The sequence below is a fragment of the Nuphar pumila genome, chromosome 3 (assembly GCF_984573655.1).
Source record: "Nuphar pumila chromosome 3, dmNupPumi1.hap1.1, whole genome shotgun sequence".
NCBI classification, from domain to species: Eukaryota; Viridiplantae; Streptophyta; class Magnoliopsida; order Nymphaeales; family Nymphaeaceae; genus Nuphar; species Nuphar pumila.
Window position 1 is genome coordinate 2659433 of NC_143251.1, and position 24726 is coordinate 2684158.

General features: G+C 37.1%; 2 protein-coding genes across 5 annotated transcripts; both read right to left on the bottom strand.

Annotated features, from left to right (window-relative positions):
• Positions 1–6415: 6415 nt before the first annotated feature.
• LOC149841632 (putative F-box protein At1g32420) lies at positions 6416–10017 on the bottom strand. 3 transcript variants are annotated; one of them, XM_089998594.1, is made up of 3 exons: positions 8745–10017; positions 7044–7129; positions 6416–6952 (listed from the first exon to the last, which is right to left on the bottom strand). In XM_089998594.1, the coding sequence occupies exons 1-3, from the start codon at positions 9946–9948 to the stop codon at positions 6923–6925; spliced, it is 1320 nt and encodes a 439-aa protein (XP_089854720.1). In that variant the 5' UTR covers positions 9949–10017; the 3' UTR covers positions 6416–6922. The 3 variants fall into 3 exon arrangements, with proteins under 3 accessions (XP_089854720.1, XP_089854722.1, XP_089854721.1); XM_089998596.1 differs by lacking the exons at positions 6416–6952; positions 7044–7129 and adding an exon at positions 7490–7882; XM_089998595.1 differs by lacking the exons at positions 6416–6952; positions 7044–7129 and adding an exon at positions 7490–7940.
• A 7942-nt stretch (positions 10018–17959) lies between these two features.
• LOC149841633 (uncharacterized) lies at positions 17960–24534 on the bottom strand. 2 transcript variants are annotated; one of them, XM_089998597.1, is made up of 3 exons: positions 24119–24534; positions 23214–23305; positions 17960–18502 (listed from the first exon to the last, which is right to left on the bottom strand). In XM_089998597.1, the coding sequence occupies exons 1-3, from the start codon at positions 24321–24323 to the stop codon at positions 18452–18454; spliced, it is 348 nt and encodes a 115-aa protein (XP_089854723.1). In that variant the 5' UTR covers positions 24324–24534; the 3' UTR covers positions 17960–18451. The 2 variants fall into 2 exon arrangements, with proteins under 2 accessions (XP_089854723.1, XP_089854724.1); XM_089998598.1 differs by lacking the exon at positions 17960–18502 and adding an exon at positions 22556–23078.
• Positions 24535–24726: the final 192 nt, after the last annotated feature.

Sequence of the window (24726 nt, forward strand, 5' to 3'; positions counted from 1 at the left end):
ATTAAAAATAAGAAATTAAACATAAATCATGTTCAAAAGAAATGAGAAAACCTTTATCACATAATTGACTAATGGATAATAAATTATGCAATAAACCATATACTAAAAAAACATTTTTATCAAGGGAAATTTTGGATTACCAATGTTACCAATACCGATTACTTTTCCCTTGTTATTGTCACCAAAGGTGACGGTTCTTCCATCCTTACTTTGGAGGGTGGAAAATAACTTCGACCTTCCAGTCATATGTTTAGAACAACCGCTATCCAAGATCCATTTTCTCCTTATTTTGTGTACCTACAACAAAATTGGAAGACAAAGCATTTGACCCTTTTCTATTTTTGGGTTCATGAGAGCTAGTCTTAGGAACCCATATCCATTTAGATTTCGGTTTCCTTTGAGAATAAATATTCTTTCTATAAAGAGATTTAGCATTTCTAGAGTAATCATGTCTAGGCTTATAAGCTTTATAAGTACCATGATTAGATGCATTTTTATTATAACTAGAAATTTGAGTTCTTCTAACAAATGATTGAGAATTTTGACTTTGATTCTTTACCACATAATTTGGTCTGTTTTAAGTATCAAAGAAGTTATATCTCAATCCGGTTTTGTTAACCGAGCATCCTTGAGAACCAAGAAGTCTTTCTAGATTTTCTTATTCATTAGTGAATTTGGTTACTATAGAAAGAAGATCATTTGATTTTTCTTTTAGACTTGTTATTTCTTCTTGTAAGATATTGGTTCTAATTCCAATTTCTTTTATCTCAGATGCTTGACAAGAGTTTTCCTTCTTGAGATCTTCTATCTCTTGAAGTAACACTTTGTTTTGAAAGTCAAGAGTTGAATTTCAATTTTTAACTCTTTTTTTTTATAACTTAGACTCTTAAATTTAGCATATAAATCATTAAATGCTTCTAATAAGTCATCATACTCATATTAACTTACCGAGTCTTCTTGTGCTACAAAGCACATATTGGTGACTTCTTCATTTGATTTTTCATCGGAAGAGGAGTCACTATCATCCCAACTTGCTTGAAATGCCTTTTTCTTCTTGAATTAGTCATTGAGCTTGATTTTGAGAAGAGGAGAATCTTTCTTGATGTGTCCTGCCTTTTTGCAGTCAAAGCACTTGACTTCATTAGGATTAGAAGAATCAGTTTTCTTTACCTTCCTTTGAAATCTTTCATTTTTTATGAATCTTTTGAATTGCCTAGTGATGAGGGCAATATCTTCATCTTCTTTTGAATCTTAAGAGTCAGAAGTGACCTTGAAAGCAAGAGATTTCTTTTTGGGTTCTTTTTCTTGTCTATCATGAAGTTGGACTTCATATGCCATTAAGTTGCCAACCAAATCTTCAAGAGAAAGCGTGTTTAAATCATTTACTTCCTCTATTGCATTGTTTTTTTTTCATTCAGGAGTTAAACACCTTAGAATTTTTCTAACTAAATCCACTTGTGAATATTCTTTTCCAAGAAATTTTAGAGTGTTAGTAATATCGGTCATTCTTGTTACCATGTCCGATATAGACTCATTTTGCTTCATTTTAAATAACTCAAACTTATGAACTAAAGAGGCAATTTTAGATTCATTTACCTTTGACGTACCTTCATGAGTAACGAGAAGAGTATGCCAAATTTCATTTGTTGTGGAACATTGAGAGATGTGATTGAACTCTACCTTGTCAACGACACAATACATCGCATTCATGGCTTTGGCATTGAGTGAAGCAGTTTTCTTTTCTTCATCGGTCCATAGGCTGAAACCAGTTGATGGTGTTTGGTACTTTTCTGAAATAACTCTCCAAATTTCAAGATCCATAGATTGTAGGAATATAGTCATTCTTACTTTCCAATATCCATAGTTTGTTCCATCGAAGAGAGGAGGACGAACTGAAGAGCAACCTTCTTTGTACTGAGAAGATGTTGTTATGCTAGATGATGGTAAGATCAAAATATAGCAAACCTGCTATGATACCAAATGAAAGTGTTGTAGGATCGAGGCAACGAGCACTAGAGGAGGGGTGAATAATGCTTTTAAATATCGTCTTTGGAATTTTTAAGAATTTTGAGATTCGCAAAGCAATCACACAAAGAACACAAGAATTTATCCTGGTTCGGTCTTTCTGACCTACATCCAGTCCCAAGCAAAACCCGCTTGAGATTTTCACTATCAACCTTGTTTAACCACAAGAATATACAGACCAAATTCAGTCCCACTTTCAGTAACAAACCTACTGAAAGCAAACAACTCCATTAAACCATGAAGTTTTTCCCTTTACAGAAAAATATAAGTAAGCAACTTACAATCAACCTACGATCCCTTCTTATGAATGTAAATGAAATGCAATTGACTTTTAGGTTGTTGAAATACTCAACTCATGAATTCAATGTCTCTCAAAAGAATTTGAGTGAAAAACTAGAGTGAAAATATCAAGTAAGTGAGAAAATGAATACATGAATGAATAGGAGTGAAAAGCAAAGAATAATTCAATGTAATTCGATTGGATTTGATTTAATTTGATGTTTTTGAGTGTGGAATGTACTCATATTTATTGTTGAAAGATTTCATACGTTGAGGGTATGAAAGGGTGTCAAAATAGTCCATTTTGAACGATCAAAACGTTTAAAAAATGAAAAGACACACCTTTTAAAAGTTTCAGGAAAAATGGTAAAATTAATCGACTGGAAAAATAGTTAGTCGACTGAAATCAAATATTAGCAGACTGACAGTTATCGTCGGTCGACTAACGCGTTTATCATAGCCGTTTGAAAATCTGAAGTTTTGAAACTTAGTTGACTAAAGAAAAAGTTAGTCGATTGATAATATCATCAGTAGACTAAAAAATCTTTCAGTAGACTGCTGCTAAATTTTTCTGAAAACACACGTTATGTCCGGTCGACTGATAAAACCTTCAGTCGACTGCTGCTAAATTTTCTAAAAACACACATTATGTACGGTCGATTGATAAAACCTTCAGTCGACTGCTGCTAAAGTTTTCAGAAAACAGGCATTTTGTCCGGTCGACTAATAAAACCTTCAGTCGACTAATTCAGAAAATTGATATTTTTGTTTTGAAAATTTGGCGCGAAAAAGTTGGTCGACTGGTGAGTCTATTGGTTGACTAATAAACATGAAAAATTAAGTAAAGAGTTTTCTAAAATGATTTTCATGAAGGGTTCTTTTAGAAAAGTTTTTCTAAAGACTTTTTAGGTGAAATGCAATCGAAATATACACTCTAAGTAAGGCTCTTACAAGAATTTAAGATATTTAATGAATTTTATATTTGCACACTAGTCTTCATAGATTCTTCAATTCTTGTCATCTTTCTTCATTGCCTTAGCTGAAATGCAGTTGATTTACTTGTTCATCATCAAAACCTTATACTTGAAGTATCATGTACAGCTTCATTGTCGTAACAGAGGAGAACCAGGATGTTGTTGTGCAAACAAAGGCTATAGTGAAGAAAGACATTTAATTGCACATCATGATGAAGTGGAGCACCAGATGGTCAATTGAGTGGTCCGACAATTTGGTTATGTTCAACAATGAATCGATCGCCCTAGCGCAGTTAGCAAAAATATCTCGATGACAATTAAGGATAAGTCAAAGGATTACCCCATCCTATTCCAATTAGAACTTGCAGTCTGACATGAGGGCAGCCAAGACATATGCTTGTCCTCTATGGTAATTGTCGATAATAACGATTATGTAGCTTATTATCATGATGCAAGCAATCCCTCCTAAAAGAGAGTCGAGGAGGAGGAAGAGAAGGAGGAGGAGAAGGAACAGAAGGACAAAGAAGAAGAGGAGAAGGAGGAGTATAGCTAAAAGCACAAAAAAATGCAAGTAGAGCAGATACTCAGTTAGCTCTTGTACTGGCAAAGATCAGGCAACTGAAGTATACACTTGCTGCAAAGGAGGCCTAAATTAGTGTGTTGAATGAAACACTTGTTATAGGATATGAAGGAAAATGCTTAATGGTATGCATTTCTGAAGTTTTTTTGAGATCTCACCATAAAAGATCAACCACCCCCTCATAGAGGCTGTGGTGAAGTTTTGGGATCCAAAAACCAACACCTTTCGATTTGAATATATAGAGATAACCATCATGTTGGAGGGCGTGGCATGAATCACCATATTAAAGTGTCACAGGGTACCTATGAGTGGTCAACGGTAGAGAAATCATAAGTAGTTGGCTACCATAGTTTTGAGAATGATGGATGGTGTCTTCGAAGGAGAAATGCTAAAGTTAGCATGGTTGAGGAATTACCATGACCCCACAGTGATAAGGAGGTTGAAAGACAAACTATCATGTACTGGAGGGAAGGTCGGTAGTACTGGGAGAAGGATTTGAGAGCATTCTTGCTCTATTTCTTCGACACATGCCTATTCCTTGACAGCAGTGGAAAGTTGATTCATAGTTCTTATGTTAATCTAGTGGCAATCTTTGATTGCTTCGACGAATACGCATGGGGCACAACTACACTTGCACACCTTTATGCCTCTTTGAATAAAGTGAATGCTGAAAAAGTAAACTTAATCAACATGTTGGTCTTGTTAGAGGTAGTTACTCCTTTATTATACTTAAACAGTTTTTAAGCTAAAATATTTTTTATATAATTTACCATGTTGGCCGTGTTTTATATTTTTTTATATAATTTAGCATGTTATTATGTGTTAATCCTTTTGGTTATGAGAGCACGTATTTGTTGGAAGGCTCCTGAGAGGTTTGATTGTCCATGAATTTTTACGTTTTGCAATGTGAAGATGAAATACCAACGAAGATGTACCTTATGGAAGGATGTCTAGTCATCATATGGGTTGTGACCTTCAAGAAATTGCAAAAGCTAACCAAGGCAAATATATGTATATTTTTTTGTTAACATGTCATATGTGTTTTGAAGTAATGTAATATAAGACAAACCATGAATGAAACTTCATTACGTAGGTAAAGTGGTGCCCCTATGAAGATGCGGGTGACGAGGAGGAGAACCAGAATGTCGTTGTGAAACCAAAGGTTATGGCAAGGAAGGATGTTTGGTTGCATAACATGAATGATGTGAAGTAACTCAGGTATTTGCGCAATTTCTCAGTTCGAGTTAAAAAAAAATTTATAGATTTTTTATGTGAATTTAGAAATTTTTTATGCGAAGTAACTCAAGTATTTGCGATGTTTGGAGGTTAGAGTTTAAAAGAAAGTTTGCTCACACATATTTTATGTGACATTATTATATTTTTTATGCAAGGTAACTCAAATATTTGCAAGGTTTGTCGGTTCGAGTTAAAAAAATCATAGATTTTTTATATGATGTTGTTACATTTTTTATGCAAGGTAACTTAATTATTTGTGATGTTTGTCGGTTATAGTGAAAAAAAATTATACATTTTTTATGCGACGTTATTACATTTTTTATAAGAGGTAACTAAAGTATTTGCAATGTTTGTCAGTTCAAGTTAAAAAGAAATTCATAAATGTTTTATGTCGTTATTATATTTTTTATGCAAGGTGATTCAAATATTTGTGATTTGTCGATTCGAGTTAAAAATAAAATTTGCAAATTTTTTATGCAACGTTATTACATTTTTTATTCAAGGTAACTCAAGTATTTGTGATGTTTGTCAGTTTGAGTTAAAAAAAATTATAAATTTTTTATGCGACAATATTACATTTTTTATGTGAGGTAACTAAAGTATTTGTGATGTTTGTTAATTCGAGTTAAAAAATAATAATTTTTTATGTGAATTTAGAATTTTTTATGCGAAGTAACTCAAGTATTTGCGGTGTTTGTCGGTTTCAGTTTAAAAAAAAAGTTTGCTCACACTTATTTTATGCAAATTTAATAATTTTTTAATACGTGATAACTCAAGTATTTACTGAGGTTGGAGTTTTTGGTGGAAATGGAGAAAATTCACATATGAAAGAAATTCACACAAAAAATGATAGATGTGAGGGCTAAAAAGGTCATAAAAATAACATTTTTTGTGACTTTTAAATGCAGAAGAATTTGACAAATTTAAAAGCATTTAAGAAAACCTATCATTTTTGTCCTACAGTACGTTCATTTTTTGTTTCATATACATATAGCCAATATTTTAAAAACACAGTGATCTTAAAACAATGTTTGTCAAAACCCGATTCTATCTCCCACGTAACATCATATTTTCAAAATATCTTTTTTTACCTTAGAAATGCACAATTCCATCGTGATATTGAAAAACAAAAATTTATGTATTTTATACCAATATTTTCTCAAGATTTTGCCTAAAAACTTTTAATATAACACAAGATTTCCCGAGGTTATATCGATAACGAGAGTTGTGAAGCTATTTTTACCTAATCATTAAAACCTCTCTTCACTTTGTATTTACAAAATACAACAATTTTTTTTACGAAAAAGTAGACCCTGCCTGAGTGAGGAAGTCATATGACGAAGGGGATGACAGATGATGAGTGGTGAAACCGTATCGAGTCATGTGGCTCAAATTAAAAACAGGCTCATCTGATCATAGAAAGCCATAAACATCTCTCTGACCTCGATTCTTTCACACAAATTGTAAATGGAATATGCATCCCTACTTGCCTTTTGTACATCCTGCCAACCACGGTATCCTTCATTTTGCCGTGTTTCTAGCCTTATAAGAGGCAGCCAACTCTCAAATAGAGTTAGCAATATCAGTTCCAACGAAACACGAACAATTTGATCCTGATGAACTTGTACTAATCGGTAGACAAGTTGATGAAGAGGGAGACTCTTCGAGACTATTTGAACCGACAGCCAGTTCAGGTGACGGGAAGAAGTGCCATTGAATCTTTTGACTCTTTCATATCGCTTCTTCATTCAGAATTAAGAGGCAAATCTCAACGTTGCTTGCCTTCAATAGACGTGATGACAAACACAAACACGGAAACCCTATGTAGTCAACAGGAACAACACTGGGAACAACCAATCTGCAGACCAGAGTTTGTGGTATCATATAACCAAACTTTTGAACAAGGAAAGCATGGGATGATGTGTGAGTTTCAGATTTGTTGATCATACCCTTCTCTTACAGGAGATGAGGCTATCTGCACAAGTCCCTGGCATAGTCCTCCAGCACCCACAACCCCATGGCTCAAGTATCTGAACTGTATGAAAACTTCATCAGTAAAATCTCTGCACATCCCAAACACCTCAATATGCAATGCATATTTGCTTATAATGAACTGGCCATACAATTATCCAAACTCCAAAGTGCCAAACAGCGAGTGCTAGCATAAGATTTGGGCCATTTGACAAATGTTTTAATCTTTTTACCCTTCCTTTCCAGTGAACATGACTCCTTCATAGTTCATACACATGAAAGACAATGTGGGTCCTCGCTCTAGATGCAAAGGCAAACAGCTCAAAGTCCCACTTAGGTTCAGTATACATAGACCAACTCAACTGGCCAACAGCAAAATAACAGAAATAACAATGAATAGCAATAAATGAACAATACACTGCAATTATCCAAACATTCCAGTGTCGATTTACCAAAAAAAACAATATCATAATTGACACTAGGTTTTCACTAATATGTACAAGAAAAGGTCTACAAGTACAATAAAAACTCCTCTAATACAAATATCAACATCGAAGCCTTATGGCAGATGATATTTGGGCTAACAGTGTGTTCGACAACAAATATTTAGGAAATCAATGTGGATCGGTTCCATAAGCAGTAAAATCAACGCCATCATTGTTGCTAGCATCATGATCCTGACTGTCATAGACGAAATAACTTCCACCACTACCACACTAATCATCATAGTAATAATCATGGTTAGCCCCACCAAGAACATTATCATCACCACCAATGTCAAATTCAACTTGGGGTTCATTCATCAACTACAACAGTACTGTGATCATCAAAACCATTATCATTATCATCATCATCATCACCATGAACATCATTATCTGTCAAAGAAAATAGCAGAGAAATCAAGGTAACAACAACAGGGAAACAAATGGAAAGTAATAAGCATGCACATAATCATATCATTAACTAGCAATCCTTACTCTCCTATATGTTAAAAAGCAAAATGGTAAGAGAATACACAGATGATGAATATATTTAATACCACAAACGGCTAAACTGCACTTCTTATACAATCATCATTATGGTGTTACATATTGAATAAAATGTTAACAAAAATTTTTTGGCTTTCCAAAAGAAAACACCCGATGGTTGATAAACAAAAGCAGACATATGGATATCTGATTTAAGTCTACAAACAAACGCAAGAATTATAATAGTAAGATCTATTGAAAACACCCAATGACTGACAAACAAACGCGGGCATGTGAATATCAGGTTCAAGTCTGTAAACAGAAGTAACATTTGTAACAGTAAGATCTATTGTTTGTTTCCTTGCATTTTATAGGAACTATATATCAGCATATATACCATCAAGACGGATAATTGTCACTCATTTCTGATCTAAGTTAAACCTTACCATTTCTGTTCGATGAAACAATCGGTAGACACCCAATTATAATTGTGGGGGTTACCACAGCAAAATTATCTCTGTTCCCACTTTTTTTCCATAAGGGCCTGTCATTATTCACTATTGAGTGACTGACTGAGCAATGAAATCTCATCGCGAATATGGTCTGTATACAGAGTATCTCCAGACGCTCTACGAACCGTAATTATGATCACATCAAAACAAAGGAAAACAATGCACAAATAAAAACCATGAAATCAAGAGCAAGCTTCACCTGCATCGCTTTCAACCCCAACTGTCCTTAAGCAAGCGAGACTCTCAATGTACAGATTGAATACAGGATTCTGCAGATCCTCAGCAACTTTAGGCTTCACGGGTCGGAACAGCTTGAGGTGGGGATGGTAGGAGAGAGTGAATATCTCCTCATATGGTTCACGTACTGAAGGAATTCCATGAACCAGAAATAGAATCTCTTCATCATTGACAGTCCCCAAGTACATCGTATACATCATTTGGAAACTCACTGCCTTGTGAAGGAACTCACACTCAACACTGTGATCTTTTATCCAAACCGAAGTTGCGTAGTCCTTCAACATCCACAATTCCATCGTCAGGCTTGCAACATCGAAATGAAGCAAACACAGGGACCCTCGAAATTCTGCCAGGAAGTCGAAATCATTGTCCAGATGCGAGCATCCCGGAGGCTGTATGTTCCGAAACCTCTCCTCCCTGATATCAAAAGCCACGATCAACACTGGCGAACCTTCAACGACACGGCCGGTTTTTCTGTACGTGTTGGGATAGAAAATCCAGTGAACAGCCCCATTAACAGAAGGCCTCGCGAACAACGACCGGAACGGATCATACACTCCATACGCTCCGTCGAGCTCTCGCCACGAGACGTCGGCGCCAATGACGAAGATCTCGCACCTGAAACGGGCGCCCATGGATTCGATGAGGAGCAACTTATACATGCCGGAGGCAGAGTCGTGAACAATTTGGCAGAATTCCGGATGGGCCAGTCCAGATTTCGGAAGCCTTATGCTCCTTCGCGTGGCTGGGTTGATGATCTGGTAAATTCGGGGACTTGATGGGGTTACGAGGGAGGGGTCGCTCCCCAAACAGCAGATGCCGTCGCACCAGGATAAGATGGAGGGGCAATCATCGTAAACCTCGCTTGATGGTGGCGTCGGAACGGGCTGCCAGAGTGTTTCCTTCTCCACGCGGAAGAGGGGATTGTTGGTATCGAAGAAACGGAGTTCCTCGTCCATTTCAATGACAAAAGAGGGCTCCTGATTCTGCTTAGCCCGAAGGAGGTGGGTCTCCACGAAGTCTTTGGAGTCGATTAGGGAGCACCAACCTCTGCAAACCAGCCTGAATCTGAGGAGGGAACTCACGGGAAGCCTCGAGAGGATGGCTGCGGTGACGTCGTTTGGGATGATAAGTAAAGGGGAAGAAGAAGGGTCCTCTCGCTCCATTGTGATTTGCGACCCCCTCCTCCTCCTCCTCCTCCTGTTCCTATTTCATTCCCCTGTGCGGCTATTTCTGGTGCGTTGCTCTCTTTTTCGTAGCTTTAATTCGGGCGGTTGTTCAGATTTAAATTCGGGGTTTTTCCTGATAATGACGTATTATGATGTGTTTTAAATATGTACCACAGAGAGTGGCCGCATCATCTTGAGATTTTTTTAATAGCTTCCTTGTCAAGATTTTCTAGTGCCAGATTTTTTGTGTCATTGCTGTGAGCAACAGAGAATTCAGTAGCGAATGACAAAATTCTTGTGATTCTGATTTTTTGTTTTTCAAAATTGAGATGGTACTTAACGAATATATTTTGGAATGCAAAGTTAGTTTTTACCGAGTCAGAATCGGGTGCAATCACATGGCACAAAACTTGTGCATTAAACACCTGATTGCCCTCCATCAGACCTTGGGCCCACAACTGACAGGCCCTGTCCCAATCTGGAGGGTGAGGGTGAGGGTGATCAGGTGTGAAGGCTGTAGTCATGTCCACAATTTTCCCTCAAAATGACAAAACATTCGTATCACAGTCATTTCAAAATTAATTTATTTTACCGTTTTATTTTTGTAAAAAGACTGAAGCTATGCACTCTTATACAAACCGTTCAACCATAGTGACAAAAGTTAAAAACTGCAAAATATTGTTTTTCAAAAAACTTGAGAGAATTTGAAATTTTTTCATAAATCTTGCATTTTTTGGTAAAATCTCGATGATAAAAAATAAATTTAAAAGTATATAAAAAATAAATTTTATAAAAAAAAATATTAATAAATATTATTTAAAAATAAAAGCACATGATCTTTTCACAATAAATAGCCCGTTTAAAACGTAAATATCGCATTTAAATCACGGTATTTATGCTTTTTTCATAAATCTTGCAATATTTTGAAAATCTCATGAGAAATTGCCGTTTTAAACTTTCATGTAATTTCTAGTGATATTATCACAAGATTTTTCATAAACGTCGCTATATTTGTCACTATGCGTCCAACCATAATTACCAGAAAGTGAAATGGACACCTCCAAGTGAGGCATGAAGCAAAAGCAGGGAAAATAGTGTTAAAAGGTAGCATGAATTTTCAAGTAAGATTTATTTTGAAAACATATGAAAAATAAAAAGAATGTGAAGGGGAAAGCGTTTAAGAAGTGAATGAGAAGCAAGCTTTACACAAATGAGAAATGAGCTTCCTTAACACTTTTTTTTTTGGGGAAATTTCTACGAATGGCGCTCTCCGTTTTGAAAGTGTGCTAATGCACTTAAGAAATTATGGGTTCAATATATATATATATATATATATATATATATATATATATATATATATATATATATATATATATATATATATATATATATATATATATATATATATATATATAACGAAAGAAAATTCAGTTTGTGCACGGAATTTATTGGCATAAAACCTCAAGCCTTCTCTAACATGAAAGACTACACTATATAGTTACCAAAAAACTAAGCATAAAGTAAAAGTAGAGAAGCCAGCCTTAAAAGTAGTATGAAGTGGAAAGCAGGATATGGCTATTAAGCAATTATGCTAGGGCAAGAGAGAATGAAAAGCAAACACATAGAAAGCAATATGAAGGGCGAGTAAAAGTAATTAAAAAATAATGCAAACACAAATATAAAACCAATATGCCTGAACTGACCCATACCTGACCCAACTATAAACCTGAACTGACCCGACCCGTATCTGAACCCCCTTCATACCCTATCCATATGAAAGTTTCTAATTGGTAAATATTATATATTCAATTAAACATTGAAGATGTTGATAAACTTAGGATTAATATGCACTGCATTTTTTTCTTTAAAAAAGAATGCATTGCATTTTAGTAATCTAAACTTTAATTTATTTTTGCATATATTTTTCATTGTCCTTGTTCTATGAAAATTGTCACATTGAAGTGAATCCTAGAATAATACTAGAGAATTCATTGAATTTACATTTTGAATATGATATAGCATTGTTTTTTTTTTTCAACGTAAAATAATTGGTTGGAGCAGATATTCTTTTTTATATTCAAATTTTGACATTAATTAGAATAATTATTAAGCTTCTATTTTGTTAGCATATAATCTTCTTAATAAACAGTTAATTTCATTAATTTACATATTTTTTATTGACCGGTAATTAGGTCAGGAATACCAATCACATCAAAACTACGAGTTGAAACCCGAACCATTAATACCTGAACCCGTTAGCCTATATGAGGCTACTTTTTTCAGCCATACTCAAACCCGAACCTGACCCGAAACAAAAATGGGTATACTAAAAACCCAATGAGGTTATACCCGACCCTATGCATATCGGAACCTGTTAAATCATATGGGTCCACAATTGAGGTTTGGATCTTACTTTTAGATCCAATTCAAAATCGAGTCTGATAAGACCTGACCCGAACCCGACCTGGTTACACCCTAAGTAGGGAGATATCCCCCTACCAGAACTTCACTTCATTCTGTCAGGCGAAGTAAGCAGCTCTCTAGGGGCGAAGGGTTCACCATGGTTTTATGCCACTAAGATAACGACGGTAAGTACAGCAGGCAAAGTCCAACGCTACCAGGTCTGTAATTCTGAGGGCAGTTTCTCCCACATCAAAAAAAAATAATAAGATAAAGAAAAAATGACCGAGATCCAACTAACTTTGAGCAAGAATTTCACATTTTAATGAGACCACTGAAAACTTGCATCCATGCATTATGGATTTGGTAGCTTTTTGAAGAGTACAACAATTTTATTTTTTTAAAAGGCAAGCTTACCAGTTCAGTTATTCATAGTACCATTGGATTTTGAACTTGCAACGTCTCACCACAAGGAGACGTGCACTGACAGCTCGTACCAATCACGCTGAGCACCCGTTGGATCGAGAGTACAATAATTGCAATATAGAATGTATGCCCTTCAACGGCTTCTGCTTGAATGGAGTTTAAGCGCGAAGAGGATCATCATATGTTATCAAATTTGAATCCCTGCAAACCAGTCTGTCTTGGTGAATTTATTTAGATGCACGCTGCAGATCCCCATATTCTTTTCAATGCTCCAAAACCTGATATTCCTTACACCAGATGCATCGATGCAACAATGAGATAGACATTGAAGACGGGCATGAGCCATTGGTCCGGCGGCGACCGTAGGTATAGCAGGCTGATTCAGCGCGACTAGGTCTTCATGCTGGGTGTGGTTTCTTCGAGTTATAAAATACAAACAAAATGGGCATGAAGGTGTTAAACAATTTTGTTACAATAATATAAGAGGTGACAGAATTTATATGAATTCTATTCAATACCCATAAAATGCTTTGTCATTTGCCAAAAAGATACAGAGAAAAGTTTTTTGTCATTACCCTTGCTTATCCTTTTATAAGATGTAAATTAAGATAAGACAAAACAAATTTACTTAATCCCTTCTTAAATGCCATTTACACTTTTTTTTTTTTAAATTTTAACAGTTGTAATAAAGATATAAAAATAACTTTCCTTCTCTCTCTCTCCGCTTGAGTAAAAAAATGGGCACGATGATACTTTTGGTTAATTTGAAATGTAATATCTGCTTTCACAATCTGCTTAATGGCATGTTCTTTTATTTTTATTTTAACAATTATGTGACTTGTTTTTTTAACCCTTTTTTGTCTTAATAAAAAATTTAGGCTATGTTTGGGAGCCTTTTGTTGAAAAAATAAACAAGGTTTCCATGTGTTGCCAAACATGGAGTTGCGATACTAGCTTATTGTAGATTTCTAATGATTTTTAACATTTCCATGAAACTGGTATTGGCTCACCCATATTTGACTATAACTGCATGTTCAAAACATCCAGGCCAGCCCGTGCGCAATATCTGCCTAAATCAGAAGTCAGAACCCACTTGATGGAAATATGTGTAAAAAAAGAAACAATGGCTGTAGATCACTCGGCATGAGTTTTTTTTTTTTTCACCCGAAGAACGGGTGTTTGGACTCAAAGACTTGATGGTGCTTGCTCAGCCTGCCATACCTATGATCGTCAGCCCAGAGGCCTAAAAGATGCATGTTCGCCCGAATAGAACCTCGACCGCCTGTCCCCCCACCCCACTATGCCAAAACCCCTCGGGGTTAGATACTTAGCATGAGTTCACTGGCATAGAAGCAAAAGATATAAAGATGAATGTAAAAATTAGGAAAAAGAAGCTGAAATATTTTTTCCCTAGAAATAAAGAAACATGGATTTTATGCTATACCTAAAAAATGAGAAGATGAATTAGTCAAATCATGGCACATTTTATGCAATGGCAAATCTCACACGGTGAAGAAAGAAGAAAGAAACCAAGCTTTTTTTCTTTCCTTCTTATATACACCTTCCCCCTCAATTACAGGCAAGAAATTAACAAGGCTAGTAAAAATGCTAATATGCTCTCTCAATCTAAGAATGTCTCCATAATACTTTTGAGTACATTCAAGACTCTGGCCCCTTGCAGCGACAGCATGATGCTGATGTATTACATTCTTGGCAATGTTGCTGTTCAAACCTCGAGTGCCTGCCTTTGGATTGTCCATATTACCCCAGAAGCATACTAATTTCTCCATTCAGGAAGGAGCTAAGGAATGTCAGAAATGACATAATATATGGTAGTTCCCTAAAAAAAATACATAATATATGGTAGAAAAATGTTGTATTGTATGAGGAAATATATAAATGGAAATTGACCCAATCCACATCCCCCGTGTAGTTTAAGTAATCATTCAATGAGAATTGTCTTCTTAGTTTATGGGGAACAATCCATAGACTGCCAAGGTAATCATCATACTAATACTAATGAGCATGACTACCTCCACCAAAACTGCCATCATCACCACCAAGATCTATGACTTCATCTCCAGCTTCCTATACAACATTACCTGCCATGATCATCATAATCATGACCAACATCATTATCTGTCGAAGAAAAGAAAAGCCAAAGCAAGATAAGAACGGCTAAAAAAAAAGCGTATATATACATCATCAACTAAGAATCCTTAATACTCCCATACGTTAAAGAGAAAATGCCTAAACATTATCAATCGATCAGCGTGGGACTAAACCCACAATAGCAGTGCATGCACTGAATAACCCAAATGCCTAAACGGGTGCTCCTATTCAATCACCAATATGCTGCTATATAACGTAATAAGGGAGAATCATGGAAGTAACATTTAAATTTCTGAACCAACAGGGGCTCACCTTGTCTGGTTAGAGCAGCTAGTGCAAGTCACCTTGTGTTGGGACGTTGCAAGTCCGAATCCCAATGGTATCATTGTATAACTGATAGGGGTCTGCCTCACCCCAGCTTGCCTTTAAAAATAAAACATTTAAATATCTGAATGCATGTGTAAACCCTTAGCAAAATAAAGTTCACCTGCATGTTTTTCAACCCCAATCATCTTTACGCAGGCCAGGCTCTCAATGTATAAATTCAATACAGGAGCCAGGTGCGGATTCTCCTCAACCTCAGGCATGACGTTTCGGAACAAATTGAGGCCGAGACGTTAAGAGAGGGTGAATACATGATTAAGTTCAAGCATTGTGTCCCCCAACTTCACCAGAAATAGAATCTCTTCATCATTAACGGTCCCCAAATAACTACTCGTCACGAAGAAACCAAAAGTATACATGCTGCAGCAATCGGCTATATGGTGGATCAATTCACACTCAGCACAGTGATCTCTGATCCAAACCGAAATCTCGTAGTCCTTCAACACCCAGAATTCCATCTTTCGACCTGCAACATCGAAATGAAGCAAACACAGTGACCATTCAAATTCCGCCAGAAAGTCTTAAGTCCTCGCTGAGAGAGAAGCACTTGGGAAACGGTATAGTCCGGAACCTCTCCTCCCTGATGTCAAAAACCACAATCCGCACCCGCGAACCTTCAACGACAGGGGAGATTCTTCTGTACCAATTGGGAAAGAAGAACCAGTGGATTGCCCCATTAGCGGAAGGCCTCGCGACCACCCGCGTGTAAGAACCATACCCTCCTTCAAGCCTTCGCCATAAGACGTCGGCACCAATGGTAAAGAACCTTCATGCTCCATTGCGGCACCCCTTCCCTTTGCTGAGCTCCTTCCTTCCCTTCCCCTTCTCTGTTCTTTATTGCCTTTTGCTCTCCTCAATTATGGTATTCTCAAAATGTTGAGGATTTTTTGAACCACCCCAATACATGTTGATATTTTCTTGAACTTTTATCCATGGTTCCATCCACTGCACCAAACTCCTTGGGGTCTTCTGTAAGTCCAGTTGGTGTAAGACTTTGTGCGGATCCAAGTCAGGAAGGAATACGTAGCTGATGATGGGTTGGTTGTGGGTTAAGTTGGGTTGGACCGCATCCTTCTTAGTTAAGTTGGATATGGTGTGAAAGCAAAGAGAAAGGAACAAAAGATTTGGACAGTTCTCCAGTAAATGATGGTAAAATAATGAGGCTTTTGTTTCACCCCGTTTTCTATGAAAATTCTCTACTTTCTTACCAAACAGCGGACAACCAACGCCCCCACGAGAATCATGCCCTGGTCCCAGATTGCAAAGGCAAACAGCTAGAACGCCCAAAATGGATCGTTGCTCCAAATGCAAAGGCAAACGACTCATTTGCCAACACCAAGTTTCACCGAAATAATAGCATTAACCACAAACGGACCGACACACAGATATCCCACTTAAGTGCTGCATAAATAAAACAAATAATGTCAGGAGGATACTCCCACGTACTCACGTGCCTAGGGATGTAAATGGTTCTGATTCGGAGCGGAAGTGGCCAATACCATATCCAATTAATCCTATGCATTTAAATTTGGATTGAGATTGGGATGCCAAAAAGCTCATACCAGATCCATTTTCTTATACATAAACGATAGGGGTGGCCATCTGGTTGGGCTGGCCCATTAACATGCTCGCAAGAGCCCGAGTGACCCGACAAAATATCAAGCTCTTAGATTTGATCAACAACTCTGCGAACCACCCAAAATTTAAATAGGATTGGGTGCAACTCAAGTCTTTTTTTTTTTTAATCTATAACTCAAAGAAACTGCAGCTGGCATGAAGACCTCATCGCACTGGCTCAGCCTGCCATACTTGTGGTCATCGTGCTAACAGCGTAAAAACTCTGAGGGTAAGACCCTTGCCCTTGGGCTTATGCTACGCAATGACTTGAGCAAAAGGGTGACACCTACCTATGAAAATAGTACCTTGATTGACCGTCAATCAGCCAAGGCCCCACCTCACTACACCAACCTCTCTTTGGGCGGCAACTCAAGTCTCTTGATTTTTAAAAAAATAGGGAAAGACCTTTTTATAAGCATTGGAGGAGGCTTTGCCTCGCCTCTTTCATTGTGTGGGACTAAAAAAACTTGTGATTTGTTTAATGTACTTCTTAAAAGGTAAAAGCTGGTCGTGGAGAGAGAGCCGAAAGTAATTCAACATTACCACTCATGAAGATCAACAAAATGTTGAACCCATGAACTGAACAAGAACAAAAGCCAAAACAAATAAAGAAAGCACAAGAGAAAATAACATTAGACAGATAAAATGGGCTCACGCCGGAGCCGCTAGCCCAGATCGCATAAACATCTAAGCTGCATACGCAAGATCGCATAAACATCTACCAAGATTTTATGCACCAGGTTTTGAATGTTAACTCGAATATGGCAAAAATGAGCATCATTTCGCGCCATCCAAACAAACCATCAAGAAGTAAGCAACCACATCCGCCAGATGAAGCTCCACCTCTTGTTGCGCCTAATACAAACAGGCCCCAAGATCAGATCTAGCGCAAAGGACTCCTCCTTAACAAATACTGGTGGTGGAGAGAGAGAGAGAGAGAGAGAGCATAAATTGCATTGCTAAGCATCTACTAAAAGAAACTGTACTTTTTAATTTTTTTGCATGCAAAGCATTATCAGCAAAAAACTTTAACCGTTTCCATCTAATACATGAATGAAAGTGAGAAGCTTCAGGATAATAGCCTTGTATCGAAGAGAAGACAAGGGACGGGCTCTCAACGTATAAATTCGATACCTCAGAATCTTCCTCAAATTGTTTCATGATGAACAGAACAGATTGAGGTCGGGACTGTAAGAGAAGATCAACATTTCATTCTCTCCATGACGTCGTGTATCCATGGTCTGGACAACAAACAGAATCTCCTCATCATTTACAGTCCCCAAGTACTTGGCACCTGTATAGCGGCGACTACCATAACAGCAGAATGCATTAGGTAGTCAACCATTATCTGCTGGAGCAATTTACACTCAACAGAGATTTTTCTGATCCAAATCGAATTCACGTAGTCCTCCAACACCCAGAATTTCATTTCATAGACAACACCATCGAAATGAATCAAGCACAGAGCCCGTAAAAATTACGCCAAGAAGTCGCAGCTCTTGTTGGAAGCTAAGAGAAGCCGTATCAAAACTGTATAGTCCGAAATTTCTCCTCCCTGATGTCAAAAGCCACAACCAGCACCGGCGAGCCTTGAAGGGCAGGGGCGATTCCTCTGTAATAACAGTGAAAGAAGATACAATGGATTAACCAATTAACGGAAGGCTTTGCGAACGACTGCGGGTGACAACCATACGCTCCTTCAAGCCTTCACCACGAGACATCGACGCCAATGGTGAAGATCTTGTAGTTAAATTAAGAGTCCCTGGATTTGACGACGGCAAGCAATTTAAAAAGACTGGAGGCGGGATTGCGAACGATTTGGCAGATTTGAGGATATCCAGAGCCGAGATGCGGAAGCTTCACGCTCTTCCGCGTTTCGGGGTTGGTGATCTCATAAAGAACAGGCCTTCATGAGTATGTCAGATTGTACAGGCCGTCGCACCAGGACAGGGTGAGCCCCTCAGTCCTTGAGGGTGAAATATCTGGAATAAATAGACTTGTTCGTCTTAGAAAAGTTTCAAAATATTCTGTTTTTAATGATGGTAAAAGTATTTATCTTTATAAAGTTTTGGGGCATTTATTGCTTTCCAAAAAAAGTGTCTTTGAAAGTATTTAATCCAATGTTTGAGAGGGAGAGAAAGCATGTGATTGTTTAGGGTTATTTTCATCTACTTTTTTAAAAGTTGGTTTTATGATAATTTAATCTCATTTATCAGTGTTGGCCTTCCTAAGTCTAAAAAACCTTTCATTTTTGTCCTCTTGGATAATCAATTTTCTGATTCTCAAGTTTTTCTTTTTTTAAAATATTTTTTTTTTGCTCTTGTTTGGCTTACAACATGTGGGAGGTCACCTAGTCTTACAAAGTAGTGATATGCTCTTGTAGTTCAAGCCTAATTATATCTTAGGAGCTCAGTTACGAACAACATACTGAGTTCACATCTTCAAAAATCTTAAAGTGGGGTGATTGAAGTTCTAAAGATAAAAATATTGAGAACATGCATCTAAGTTAGAGACCTCAATTTTTTCTCTAAATCTTGTTTTTTTAACAAGTGTTCTAATGGTTTGTCCCTTTCAACGATGACAGAGGAGAGATTATGCTTGGCCTGGCGGAGGTGCATCTTGATGAAGTCTTGGGAGTCGATGAGGATGCATCAATCCCTGCATACGAAACTGCAGCTGAGGAGGGGCTTCACGGGAAGCCTCGAGAGAATGTCCATGTTGAGGAACCTTGCTGATGTAGAGACCAAGGGAAGGGAAGAAGAAGAAGAACAAAACCGTGAATAAGAAGAACCCTCCTTATCCATTGCAATCATCTCCTCTTTCCATCCCTTGCTTGGATCTTTTTCTTCATGTTGCTCTCTTCTTACTCGGATCTTGCCATGGTTGACATTCTCTTGACTCGGTATCGGATACACAGCCACATACAACTCCGCGAGTCAAGAATTTGTATTTAATTTATTAAAAATAAATAATAATATATATAATATTTTATACAGAAATAGAAACTAACATATTAGATGTGATTCATTATATATATAGTAATAAACATAACTTCATATATATATATATATATATATATATATATATATATATATATATATATATATATATATATATATATATATGTTTTTTAAATATTAAAAAATAGCATTTCATTATTTGAAATTGAAAAACAATGTGTTATTTGCAAAATATTATAATGTACTTGATAAAGCATAAATATCATGTTATAATCATGATATTTTATATTCTAAACATAAAATTTTCAAAAATTATAGATAATTATATGTGAGTTAATTAGATGCATTAAAATAATGTTATATTGGTAAAATGACTATTTATTATTATTTTATTCTAAAATATTATCATTTAATTCTCTCTCTCTCAATCTTAAATGCTAATAAATTCTCATCCACCGGTACCAACACTTTTCATCCACTCAGTTCTCTCTCTCTTATAAAAGCTAATAAATTCTCATCCAAGAGTAGCAACACTTTCTCATCCACCGAGATCTCTCTCTCTTTGTGTCTCTTTTCAAATTTAGCTTTGAAAAATTAAAAGCTTTTAATGCTTTTAATTAATGCTTTGAATTTTAGCAAAAGATGTTTAATGCATTTACCACAACATGCTTTTAATTAATACATGATGATGTTTTATTCCCATGGTAGCTAAGACTCGGCCAGTCAATGATAGACTCAGCCGAGTTTTCGTCTTAACCCAGTTATACTACTATTTTAACTCGGTTAATTCAGGATCTGAGACAATTCGAAAGAGTCACGAGCCGAGTTTGACAATCATACTCCTTGCTTGGCATCCTGGGGCCCACACACAAGTGAGATGTTCGTGATGATTTATAATGTCATATACAATATGAGAATAAGTGCTCTGAGAGACCTATGAGTTGTATTCTGTGGTTCCAATCATCTCCTATTGCCACTTAATCTCTATTTTTGAATCAAATACAAAAATCTACCAAAATCCAAAGATATTATTGGACAAATCACAGGTCACAGCTCAATTATGTCAAGATTGGCTCTTGCTTTCCATGATCTCTATCTCATAAAAAAAAAAAGGAAAAGTTTCATTTTTGGGCCAACCTTTTACCTATAATTTCAAAAATGACCACACCTTTTTGAAATTTCAAATATGAGCCATACATTTCTTGAAAATAGTCAAATATAGACCTGAGCTCAACATTTATTATCTTGGAAAATGTGATTCCTTTTTTATTCCTTGCATTCTCCTTTGACAAATAAAAAATACTCATTCATCAACATAAAAAAAAAACAGTTTTAAGGATTGTTGCCCAAAGCGCCTCCCAAAGGGAGAAAGCACACTTCGAAAGTAAGAACCCTCATGCTTCCCCAAAGGAAGCATAGGGGAAACTCACTTATCAAATTGCTTTCCTTTCTCATCCCTTTTGTTTCTTACTCTATTTTTTTTATCTTCCCACTTGCTTTTTCCTTGTTTATCATGTTTTCATGTTAATATTTATTTTTTTGCTTCTCTAGCTTGTCACTTGTATCCTCTTTGTTTTCTTCCCACATGCTTCCACAATCACATTTAAAATGAATCTTGCTTTTGGCTTCATAGGACTTTTTAACCCTTGCTTCCTTGCTTCTGTTTCATGTATTACTTTTTTTTTATCCATTTCCCTTCCTTGTAACTATGGTTTAAACTCTAAATGATAAAGGTTACTATTATAATTTCACTTATGATTTAGCCTAAATTAAAGGAAAATGATTATTCATGCATGCAATTTCAAAACGGAAGACCCATTCAACAGTCAGTCGATATTAACAAGGGATTATCGAATGGAGGGAATGGCGTTCGCCTTGGGAAAGAGGGATTTCGTAGGCTCTAGCGCTGCAAAAGTCAGAAACTCTTCGTGAATTTTTTAGATTATGGGGGTACAGAATTCTAATTAATTGCACTTTATACGGCCATATATATATGATATGAGTTAATGACACCTAGCTGTTACAGTTTACTTTATCACTATACAATGTGGATCTTTTTTCGTTTGCTCACTTTTGGTGTCAAATTTTTGGCGTCATATAGGAATAAGTACATATACAAGATTAGGGGGTATCGTTGGAAAACTGTCTCACGATAATTAATTCCTAGGAAAAATAGGTTAATGACCTTATGGAGGAACTAAGCATGATATTTCCCAAGTGCAGTCCGTTGATCTCTCTCCCTCAGAGAAAGAAGAAAAAAGAATTTCCTACTGCTGCACATATTAGAAATGGACTGTGCGAACAAAAAGTATAGTCTGAGACATTTGAGGAGCCCATAAGAAAATATGGTCTGAGACATTTGAAAGCTCTGTATGAATGGTATCACGTCCAGAATCCAGAGTTTGTCCCAAGGGGCCTTCCGATCCTAATATGAAACTCGATAAGACGTGCGCCTGACCTGCCTCGAACAGTAAACCAGGCTGGGCTCAGGTCTGGATGAGAAAAAGGAAAAGAAAGATCGTTTCACAAAAATTTTCCGAGGAATCCCTCGACTTTCTGTCGCAAGCAAACGTGCCCTAAGTCTATTAAAGTCTATTTAGAAGAAGGGCTTTTCACTCAACTCAGAAAAGGGGGAATAACCTGAAAAAGAGAAGGCCCGTGGCTCCCGTCGCTCGGATCCATCGGTTTTCTTCTTCTCTGCCGGTCGGGCGGAAGACGACGACGATGGCGGCGACCGCACAGGAGACGGCGTCCAAGGGGCGAGGGGAAGGAGATATCGGACGTGGGGAGATCAGAAAAATAAAAGAAAACCTCAGATTCTAGGGTCTTCGTTTAAGGGGTTAAACCCACTTTCTCCATTGCAAAAGCCTTCAGCTTGGCACAGGACCCCGCTTACCACATGGGATACCGCCTCGGTGGTTTATCATGAGATTTTCCCTCGCTAAGAAATCCCCCTTCTGATAATTTCTCTAGTGCAAAAACTTTCTTTGAACAAGCATCCGTTTGTTTCATATAGTTTTAAATGGTAAAACACTAAGCTGACACCCTTTTGGCTTCCCATCTCTTCCCCTTCTATTGCTTTCTCACCATGGGTGAAAACATACATCCAAAGTGGACCCCAAATTTTCCTACCACCTTCCAATTCCTTCACTTCCTCCCATAAGAACTTTCATGGGAAGACCATGCTAGCAGGCTAAGATCAGTTTAAAATCAAGTTGCAGAGACAATCTGTAAGTAGAATATTTGCGAAGTTATTTTCCTTTTACCAGAGAAAAATTTTCAAACAAACAACAAAACCTGTTTACACACAAATGAAATAACATCAACCATAATAACAAATTTGTATGCAGGATGTCTACATACCTCTTGGATGCTACCATCCTCAATTTCTGCATTGAATAAACCTACCATGTTATCGTCGAGTTTTTCTTCCAGGTCGTCAATGTAAAGGATATCTGAACAAATCACAACCAAATAAGAAAGCGACATAACGACGATATACACAACTCGTCATATTTGAAATCCAAGCAACGCAAAGATTAATCAAGGTTACTTCAAACAACATTGCTGGTGATTCAGGAGTACACTGATGTAAGCTACCCAACTTATCTAATTAAGAGACAAAGCAAAGAGATAGCATCCAAAAAAACAGCGCATAAGAAAAAAATTCCAATTTTACAAGATTAAATATTACCCAGAAAAAGAGAAATAGTATAAATGATCAAAGTATAACCAAACATTCAAATAATTCATAATTAAAAAAAAAAGCAACAACCAAACTCAAATCACTTCATCAAAATAACGAAAAAAATGCATGAACAAATCTAAAATTTGGTGTGAAACTATCAAAATTAAATTGTTTTCATCTTAAATAACAAAATCAATGAACAACGCATCGTGAAATCTAAAAATATTCAAGTCGGTTTTTAACAATTAAAAACAAAAGCATAAAAAGAAATTAAACGATCAAAATCAACACCAATAACAAAATTTAACCATCATTTGAACAACAAAAAAATATATAAAACACGCAAGAATCAAAACAAAATTCATTACTAACACAACAGAATCAAACATAACCATGTTAAACAAAGAAAAAAAACCAAAATATTCCAACAACGAAACAGAGAAGCTAAAATAAGAAGCAATCCCATCAGAATCAGAACCAAACGAAGGAACATAAACCCTAACAAATTCAAGTATCGCGGAAGAGCGCAAATACATAACGCTAAGACTCCATCGGAAGAAGAAAGGGGAAAGATCCACACCTTTGGAACAGGTGAACCACGTGACGAGATCGCCGGCGAATTGCTCAAAATTTTCGCGGGAGCTCTGGCCGCCCCACTCGTTCTCGACCGCAAACCGCAGACACGTCCACCGGGAGAGGACGAGATGGACGGCCTCGGCGAAGAGCCGCAGAGATTCCGCCGAGAGCTTCGCAGAAGACCCGTGGCTCCCGTCGCTCGGATCCATCGGTTTTATTCTTCTCTGCCGGTCGGGCGGAAGACGACGACGATGGCGGCGACCGCACAGGGGACGGCGTCCAAGGGGCGAGGGGAAGGAGAGATCGGACGTGGGGAGATCAGAAAAATAAAAGAAAACCTCAGATTCTAGGGTCTTCGTTTAAGGGGTTAAACCCACTTTCTCCATTGCAAAAGCCTTCAGTTTGCTCTCCCTGGTCGGTTCTTTCTCCTCCTATAACTGTTGCTCTCTTCGTCTGTCCTCCCCCGTGGTTGCTTCCTTCCCTCCTGCAACTGTTGCTCTCCTGGGGCTTTATAATTATCGATGGGCATTGTAGGTTGGGTTAGTAATGTGTACCCGATCCGAACTCAAATTCTTAGGTACGACCAAGAAAAGTGCTGAACTCAATAATTAT